General features: G+C 37.4%; 1 protein-coding gene across 2 annotated transcripts; it reads left to right on the top strand.

Moving 5' to 3' along the window:
• The first annotated feature begins 2154 nt into the window (after nucleotides 1–2154).
• On the top strand, nucleotides 2155–9263 carry LOC111517613 (uncharacterized). 2 transcript variants are annotated; one of them, XM_023173816.2, is made up of 7 exons: nucleotides 2167–2460; nucleotides 5136–5253; nucleotides 5322–5483; nucleotides 6139–6372; nucleotides 6926–7057; nucleotides 8762–8931; nucleotides 8985–9263. In XM_023173816.2, exons 1-7 carry the CDS (start codon nucleotides 2321–2323, stop codon nucleotides 9022–9024), a joined length of 996 nt encoding a protein of 331 aa, XP_023029584.2. In that variant the 5' UTR covers nucleotides 2167–2320; the 3' UTR covers nucleotides 9025–9263. The 2 variants fall into 2 exon arrangements, with proteins under 2 accessions (XP_074036955.1, XP_023029584.2); XM_074180854.1 differs by lacking the exon at nucleotides 6926–7057 and having other exon boundaries at nucleotides 2155–2460.
• The last annotated feature ends 29 nt before the right edge of the window (nucleotides 9264–9292 follow it).

Below are 9292 nucleotides of genomic sequence, written 5' to 3'. Positions count from 1 at the left end.
TCCGAGTGGTAATTTGAGTTTCGGAAAAAAAATCTACCCGAGCCGTATCAGGTGAATAAGGTGGCTGTTTGATAAGAGTTGTTGCCTTGTGAGATGATGCGTTATCGTAGGGCAGAATACATGGGTTTTCTTTCCACATATCTGTTCAGATAATATTCTTCGTTTACTCACCTGGCAAGAATTCCGAGTTCACAATATTACCGCGATCACGAAAAAAAAACTGTTTAGATAACCTTCAGATAACTGAAAATAATAGGTATCCTTCAAATATAGTAGATAATGTTATTTAGAAAGAGAACTTTTGAGAAAGATGAATACTCAAAATGTATAGTTCTTCCATACGAAGCAAAATACACCAACGGATTGGGTCTGACCCCTCTGGACCTGTAGGTTGAGGAGGTGGCGTTAATGGCCAAGTTACGATTTCGACGGCTGGTGTAAACCTCGAAGTTGGAATGGGTCAGTTGAAGCTGGGCCTATGCCGAGGAGCGCCTACTGCGCAACCTCTGCTGCAGGCAACCTGTGATGCAATTGAACCCAGGTTTGTGTTTAATAAACCTACAAAATACAAATAAAACAGAACACAGAGTCAGATGCTACAAATGCAATACAGACGGCTCAAAAACCAAAGAAGGCTCAAAATGTGGAGTGTACTCCAGATTACTAAGCCTAAGGATCAAGTGGGGAAATGGGAAAAAATACCAGCGTGGTCCAAATAGAACTGGCTGGCATCTCAATCGCCACAATAGAAATAATCAGGAAAGGAATTTCTGGCACTGACGGCAGACAAGCCATATTAGCCTTGAACAGACAACAGGGCTAGTACTAGAGTACCGCACCAGACTTACCTAAAGCCTCGGTAGATAAAAACATTATCCTGAGGTGGGTTAAAGGGCACGACAGGAGTAAAGGTAATCGCATTGCCGACTCTTTAGCCAAGGAAGCGGATTGTTTCAATTTTTTTTTTTTTGCTTTCAGGATTTCAATGAGAATATGTGGGTCGAATTAAGCGGCCTGTGATATCTTGCTACAAGGAACATAGACTCCATAGATCAGAGGAATCGTGTTGTTCAAATTTCATAGAGAATAGCTACAGAATAAGTGAGGTTGTTGAAACCAGTATATAAAATCAAGGTTTCAGATGCCTTCAAAAGTTTAAAAATCAAAAAGAACGAGATCTATGAACGGCGATAATGGTCCTATTCCGTACTCTTACATAATTGAAGGCGGAAAAAAGGTTTAGATTAGGTATCAGTTAGGTAGTAAATAACAAAATAGGACAATAACAAAATATTAGAAATTGATTTGAGTACCCTCACTATGAAAGGTAATGATTCGTCAAGGTGCATAAAAATTTCATCATAGTTGTAAGAAGCAGTTTTAGTCACCTCCTGATGATGGTTACCGAAACACGCTTCAAATTTTGTCCTGTGAGGAAAAAGTGCTTTCAATAGATATGAGTATATCAGTGAGTTCTATAAAATAGTTCAGACAAATTTTTCCATTACTTCAATAGTACGGAAAATATTGACGAAATTCAGATATTTGCCATTATCTTCCGAGATCTCGAAATATCGAAAATAGGCATAGAATCAACTTAATTTATCTGAAAAAGTTCTACAGAAAGTACGCTTGGTTCAGTAAATTTGTTCTATCTTGTCCTATCTTGTAACGGAGCATTCAAAACGAACTGATATCACAGTAGAAGAATTCAGTTCACTTGATATGATTTCGATATCAGCCATCTACGTATATTATTTATATTTTAATGATCGAAGAGCATAATATATGCCTACATATTTATTTCTGTCAAAGGGTGGCATCAGCTTGCAATTAATAATAATGGCCAGTCAACATTTTTAATGTACTTATAGGTAAACCTAACTACCTGAAAAGAAAACCAAACAAAACTGACACTTTCAAAGTAACTTACTACGTAAAACAAAACCAAGACTTCTTACGAATAACATAGTCATATTTCAACCAATTTACATAAAATATTAATTAATTATTGGTGGAAACTATATGAAAATTAATTCGTTACTTTTTGAGTATTATCGCGTTCAAACAGACAGACGAGACAGGAGATACTATTTTATTTTATGTAGAGCACCAAAAGAGCATGAATCCCCAGACCACTACGCTTATGAATTAAATTAAATGTACGTGTTATCAAAATGCAGAGTCTCGAACGCAGTCGTGGAGTGTCATTTCACAATTGTATCGTTGGCATCCTTGAGATAAGATAGACATCAACAATGTGAGACTAAAAACAATTCAACGGCCCAAAAATATTGAGAGTTTGAAAGTGACCAATACCATGGATTTACCAGAAACATACGTGCCTGGTTTCCATTACGAAAATGCTGTTAGGAGAATGAAATACAACAAGTTAGGAGATACAGGAATTAATGTTTCCGAAATATCACTTGGTACAGCTGGATTCTGTTATTTCTATGGGTAAGTTTTGCAAAAGAATCATTATAACATAAGTAAACTCAATTGCACTAAGAAAGAACTTGATGATTATAATTCCAAAAATATTTTCACCCATAGGCGTGCCAATTGAGGTTATTTTTGGTTAATTTATTACAGTGAAATGGGGTAACTTGAAACTGTGCCTAAAATTGGAGAAATTCTGTGCAATTTTGTCTTATAGGTTGTCAAAAGTGTTAACTTCATGTTATGGTGTTTCTAATGTTTTTTTTTTTCATAAAACCGCGAACAGTAGTTTGCGGCAACAACTGATGATGTAAAACTGACCTCTTAAGTATTTTTACCACCATGTAAATAGATTTAGACATTTTGACCTGAAAATATACTAAAACAACCCTTATTTCTACAACCTAAAATATCAAATCGGTAAGTATTCGTTTTGAGGGTACCCGGCGATTTTGAAAAAAATTTTGAGTGTACTTACGTATTTTAATGCGCAGATTACGAATCCGAAAGAAAAAAGCGGCACTCTCCCTTATTTAAAGTTACGGCCCTTCAAAGTTCAGAAAAGGACAACTTTTCAGCCTTCTTTTTCACAAGATAAACTATTTAAAAACACAAGCATTTATTCACTAGGTCACCTTTACACCTTATTCCTTCTTCCTTGACACTTTTCACTTCAACAATCAACAATTTGGCAATGATAGTGTTTTATCCCAACACCTCGACACGTGTTTCGATCACCAAGTGATCATCTTCAAGGGGAAGAGTAAACTCCAGTAATATTCATTACTACTCCAAAAGTTCCAAACAGTGCATCACAAAAATGATGGTGTTAATGAACGCACTGTTGCGAAATTTCGTTTCGGAGATATCCTCGAAGATGAGCTCCGAAGTGGTATTTGATGCGGTATTTGATGATTTTAAACGTATTGGAAAGGTTAAAAAGTGGGCGCCCCACGATTTGAACGATCGATAGAAATTGTCACGTTTCGAAGGCAGTTTTTCTTTGCTTTTGCGCAACCAAAACGATCCTTCTTTGGACCGAATCGTCACGTTTGATGAAGAGAGGATCCTCTACGACAACAGGAGGTGTTTAGAACCGTGGTTGGACACCGATGAGCCACCCAGGCACATCCAAAATGCGAAACACCACCAAGATCGCGATTACTGTATGGTGGTCAACGGCTGGTGTGATTCACTATAACTTTCTGCAACCAGGCAAAGCAGAGTCCTATTTTGAGAAAATCGGCAAAATGTACTGAAAATTGCGTCAGCAGCAGCCGGCATTCTGCTCCACGACAACGCCCACCCGCATATTTCACAAATCACCGTCCGAAAATCAAACAAATTGAGCTTCGAAGTTCTGCCTCACCCACCATACTCTCCAGACCTATCGCCAACAGACCAGCATTTTTTCAAGCACTTCGATAACTTTTTCACAGGCAGAAACCCTCGCCAGTCAGGACCAGACAGAAACAGCCTCCATCGACTTCATGGAATCCCAAGCACACTATTTTTTTGCTGACAGAATCAATCTACTTATGTTACATAGGGAAAAGTGTACTGTTTCACTGAGATATTACTGTAAACATTTAAAACAACCTAATTTAACCTAACTGTCAGCTGGCATTTCTTATCTCTTTATAAGTAAGGATCTTCTATCTCATAAATAAACTAATTTGATTATTAAAAATACTGACACGTTCATTTTAGCTTTATTTATGTAGGATAGGTTTCCGCGGTCAGCAATATGAGAGTATGAAGTTGGAGTTGAACCGCTCATGACGCTTTTTGTGTCATTCGACATTTCGGTTTCTAGGTACTTTAAAGATATTTTCAAGAGCTGAAATGGGACAGTATGGCTAAACTGAGGTCCCAATCTGCCTCAAGTAGTGTCATACTTTTATGGTTTTGTAACTTGACGTTTAAGTGTGTGGAAAAAATATTCACTCATCAAAAAAACATGCAACATTTATAGTGTTGTAAATCATGCCCAGAAGGAAATAACGCCGGCCGCCACTGGTAACCATAAACCGAACGTGACGTAGCTAAGAACGTAGGAATATCCAGAGCAAGAAACATGCTACCGATGTCCATAGAACTTCGGCGAAATTCTAAGATGTTCATTGCGATATTTAAACGCTGACTGCAAACGTATTCGGACAGTCAAGTACACAGTGAAGTGGACGTAACAGTGCGGTACGCGAAGTGATCTAGTAAGGCGATAAATAATAGTAAGGCGACAAATAATAGTCGAATTTTTAGTTGATGTTTGTTGTATTTAAAGTGAAATAAAGTTAACTTTGATTATTCAGTGTAGTCAATTATTGGTGAACCCACGGGGGAAAACGTAACAGTATATTACTAAATGAGGAGAATATCTGCCAAGCAAAAAAAGAAGATAGGTATGATGCAGTGTTTCTCCATTATTCAGGGGAAAAAGGTGTTTTTGTTCTCCATTAGAAATATGGAAAGTTGGAAATGTCTAGTTGCTATTTTTGTTCCTAAGTTTCCTAAAATTTCTACCTTCCTCAAATGAAAATATATGAGCAAAAATTTTTGTTTTTTTTTAAATCCACACTATGTTTCAAGTTACACCCAAAGCTTTCATTCTGTGATACAGACTTTTATACCCTAGTATTTCAATTTACCCCTTACCATAAAACAAGAAATCGTGAAAAGATAAACTTTTCCAGTAACTACGATATAGAAGAATGCAGAAAAACCGTTCACGAAGCAATAAAAAATGGTATAAATTTTATTGATACTGGTCCTTGGTATGGCCATGGAGTTGCAGAAGAAATACTGGGAAAGGTTTGTAATAAAGAGAAGAAGTCTGGAGCGAATAACTTCTAATAACTTTTTTTCTGCATGTTTTATAGTGCTTGAAGGGGGTTCCTAGAAAGGCCTATTATATTGGCACCAAGGTAGGGCGCTACGAAAAAGACCCGGAGCTAATGTTTGATTTTTCTATGAAAAAGACGAAGGAGAGCATTGACATTTCTTTGAAGAAGTTGGGAATCGATTACGTTGACATCCTGCAGGTGAGTGGCTTGCAAAATAAAATTTCCGGAGAATTTCAAGAGCGCCCTTCGGCTTCCTACGGTAACTCATAATAAAAATCACAGTGAAGTACTAAACGTATCGTCTGCTACTGCGGCAGACGTCATCGGTGGTATGTGCTTTAACTGCAAAGTATCAGCAACGACTGACTGACGAACTACGTGTTCACTCGTATTTATAATTTCAGGGTGATGGTGATAGTGGCGGGGAGTGAGCAAATGTTCACTCCTGATTGGTCTGCACTGTTACTAGGTTATTCTGATTGATCCACGTTGTTGACAGGTATGCTGCTGGTAGGATGTCGATCGGAGTTGTCTATTTCTGGCCTTCTTGGACACTGCATACCACATTCTTTTGACTTGTATACCTTCTTAATGCGTTGAATTCGCATTTTCTTGGTATTCTATTACTTGGTCTGTTTCTCCTAGGACATTTTCTGCAATTGTGGATTTCTCCGGTTGCATGAGGCGGCAGCTAGGCTTGTGTTCTTGTATCCTGCTGCTTGTTTATATTATGCATTCGTATTCCTATATGTACTTTACTGCTACTTCACTCCTATATGTACTGTACTTTTTAGCAATGCAATCTATTTTATACTACCACAAAGCATTTTAATTGACAGTTTGGTACTTTCAGATACACGATATAGAATTTGCTCCTAGCCTGGACTTCATCTTCAACGAAACTCTGCCCGCTGTGGTAGATATTGTAAGAGCTGGAAAAGCCAGATTCATCGGGATAACCGGATATCCTGTTTCCACTCTCCTGGAGTTCATCCAAAAAAGCAGCGTTCAGATTCACACGATATTGTCTTACTGTAGACTAACTATGATAGACGATACATTGAAGTCATTCATACCTGAATTGGAGGTTAGTTTTCAATTCCATTGTTACCTACTGAAAAATTTTCTCTAATAAGAGTGAAATCTGTCTCAGCAAAAACAGCGATTTTTCCTCTGATTGAATTGGCTTACCTTCTAATAGATTCTGTGAAGTAAAATTTAATCGATTTTTGCATTTTCTGTCAAACGCTTTCTTGGTATTTTAACCGAATATATGAAAGATGACCCTTGTAACGAGTTATTATAATCTGCTTAGTTTAGCCAACTTACTTTCTATCGCAAACCTCACAGCTTATTTCGTAATTTCCCAGGATTTTCCTTTTTATTCGTATTAAGAGCAGTTTTGAAAGTTATTTTCTTATTCAATTTTTTGAAATATTTGACCAATCCCTTGGTAATGCCTTGCTGAACTTACCAGATGGGAATGAATTAATAAATTAGGGCTCACTATGCCTCCTATGAACAGATGGATCTTATGAGTGGATGATGCCAGTCTATGATCAATAAATAATAAATCAAATAATAGGTTCCTCTTCTTTGAGACAAATTATTCATTGTATTTTTGGAATTATACTTTTCAGGAAAGGAAAATTGGCATCATTAATGGCGCACCGAATTCAATGGGATTATTGAGTAATTTCGGACCCCAAAAATGGCATCCTGCTTGTCAAGAAATTAAAGACATATGTTCTCAAGCTAGGAATTTATGCAAGGTATATCAATATGCACCGTTTGATTTAAGTTTATATAAATATATAAAAATTTGGTTTGATTCGAAAATTTGAACTTTTAAAATTTCATCAAAAAGAGTATAATCCCGAAATTCTTCTACTTCTCTTTTATGTGTCTTAGCTGTTCTGTATCTGTAGAATAGGGAGGGTGAGTGTAGACCCATTGTATATCCTTCCGAGTAGTGGTCCTCCTAGGTCATCGTCCATTCTGTCCTTTCTAGGAAGGTGGACATGTCACTAGGAGACATCTCCTTTATATCGGCAGGTGAAGGCCAAGACTCGCCGAACACACACTCTCTTTGGCAACCTTGTGGTGTCTCACGGCGGTCTTCGTGAAGGTTTTGGAAGGTGCAGCGACATTACTGTTGTTGCGCGGCTTCTTCAACCTTCTTGGGGTTCCCTCCATGGAGGTGCTCAAGTAAGAATGCTTTCCTGCAGGGACAGCCGGTTCCTTGCTGGTTTGCCCGGTTCCCCAAGGGGATCGTTCGTAACTACATATCACCCTACTGCCATTCAGCTGTCGGCACGATTTCTTACACCTTAGCTTGTGTAGGCTGGTCCACGGTGTGTTAGCTGTTAATTCAAGAGAACGCAAAACTAATGGCCCTATTCTCCATAGAATATTAAACCTGGCTTCGACCTTAGGCTCTCTCAATTTGTGAATTCCATTTGCATCGTAACAAATGTCACCTTTAATACCGCTCAAAGTTATGGCCACTACTTTGGTGGCTTATACGGCCTTCAAACCAAGCTTTCATGAACCTAACCTAGCTTTCTGTATGTGATCCTGCGGTGGGGACATGTACCATCATAACTTGTACTTACAAATAAGAGATATTCATTCACCTACAACATTCAACCTTACGTCCTCACTGTTTAACGAACAAAGTTTTTATTTCACTTTTTATCTTATCTGGTCGAGGCGGAAATCAAACCCACGATCTTCCGATCGTGAGTGGGGCGCACTACCACCGCGGCCAATTCCACAACAATAAATAAATAACCCATCTTTCTGAGTTCCTTTTGGATTTTCATGTTTGGTGAATGAGAAACTGATTTCCAGAATATGGCCGAAAAGAGATTTCAAGTCGTCATATATGAAGTTGGGGCTACAGAATGAAGAATCAGCTATGAAGAAATATAAGATGGTCTGTCCCAATTATGTCCCAAGAATGAAAATGCTGAAGGAATTCAGAAATATAGGTTGATTATTCATCAGCAAATGTCAAATGTCATTATTTTACCGCAGTTGGCAACCATGGGGTCGCATCACTTAATAAGGTCAATTGCACAATTTTGACATAAAATTCTCATTTCCTGTGTTTATTGTGCTTGCTGAGCATGATTTACATGAATAATTTCAGCAATTTTCAGGCATTGCCACATGTATTGTAGGTTTTATAAAGATTGGCCTAAGTAATTTCAGCGCAAGACATGAATACAAATATTACATAGTTGTTAATCCAAAATCCAACACACGATTGTGGTTAAGTTATGAAAATAGTCATATTCCGTGTTCGTTTCAAATACGATGAAACGCTCAGATCTCACAACTAAAATCAAGAGAGAGAGAACCAAAGCCATGTGTGGTCTGTTATTCAAAAATCTGGAGTTACCTTATGTCAATTTTGCGAAAACGCTGTCAATACATGAAATATCAAATTGTTGAAACACTATTTTGATTAGGAAAATGACATAGAACTGGGAAAATTGGCAGTCTACTACAGCCTGCAACAAGAAGGGCCAGCAACTGTGCTAGTAGGAATGAATTCGATGAAATTGTTGGAATGCAACTTGGATGTTGTATTAAATGGATTGTCTGAACGAGAGCGAGATGTTTACGAAAAAGTTTTAAAGTATGTATAGTACTTATTGGTAATACACTAAGTTTCCTTATAATATTTTTCAGGATTTTCGCAAAGTTAACCACTAAGCACTGGGAAAACTGAAGTAAAGGGGAAAATGAAGCAGAATATTTCAAGTAAAATAAAAAAAACATAGTCTTCATTTCAAAACCATACGTTTACGTATGGCTGATTCATACAGAAATAATAAATTTTAAAATTTTCAACATTTTACATAAGATATGTTATATACTCTACCAATACCATACTTGTAATGTATTGTGCCACCGCTAAGAGACAACTGGCTGAAGCGGTGTACTGTAAATAAAAAATAAATAAATGAACTGAAGTTACTTAAAGCGGATTCACACCT

The sequence above is a fragment of the Leptinotarsa decemlineata genome, unplaced genomic scaffold, assembly GCF_025532065.1.
Source record: "Leptinotarsa decemlineata unplaced genomic scaffold, Ldec_3_MD MMD2_tig00026307_RagTag_RagTag, whole genome shotgun sequence".
Taxonomy (NCBI): Eukaryota; Metazoa; Arthropoda; class Insecta; order Coleoptera; family Chrysomelidae; genus Leptinotarsa; species Leptinotarsa decemlineata.
Note: the sequence above shows the minus strand (reverse complement) of the source record. Positions and strands in the feature narration are given on the sequence as shown.

Coding starts and splice junctions, on each gene's coding strand:
- LOC111517613 (XM_023173816.2), top strand. CDS start 2,321: ATGGATTTACCAGAAACATACGTGCCTGGTTTCCATTACGAAAATGCT. Junction 2,461..5,135: donor GGATTCTGTTATTTCTATGG/GTAAGTTTTGCA, acceptor AAACTTTTCCAG/TAACTACGATATAGAAGAAT. Junction 5,484..6,138: donor ATTACGTTGACATCCTGCAG/GTGAGTGGCTTG, acceptor TGGTACTTTCAG/ATACACGATATAGAATTTGC.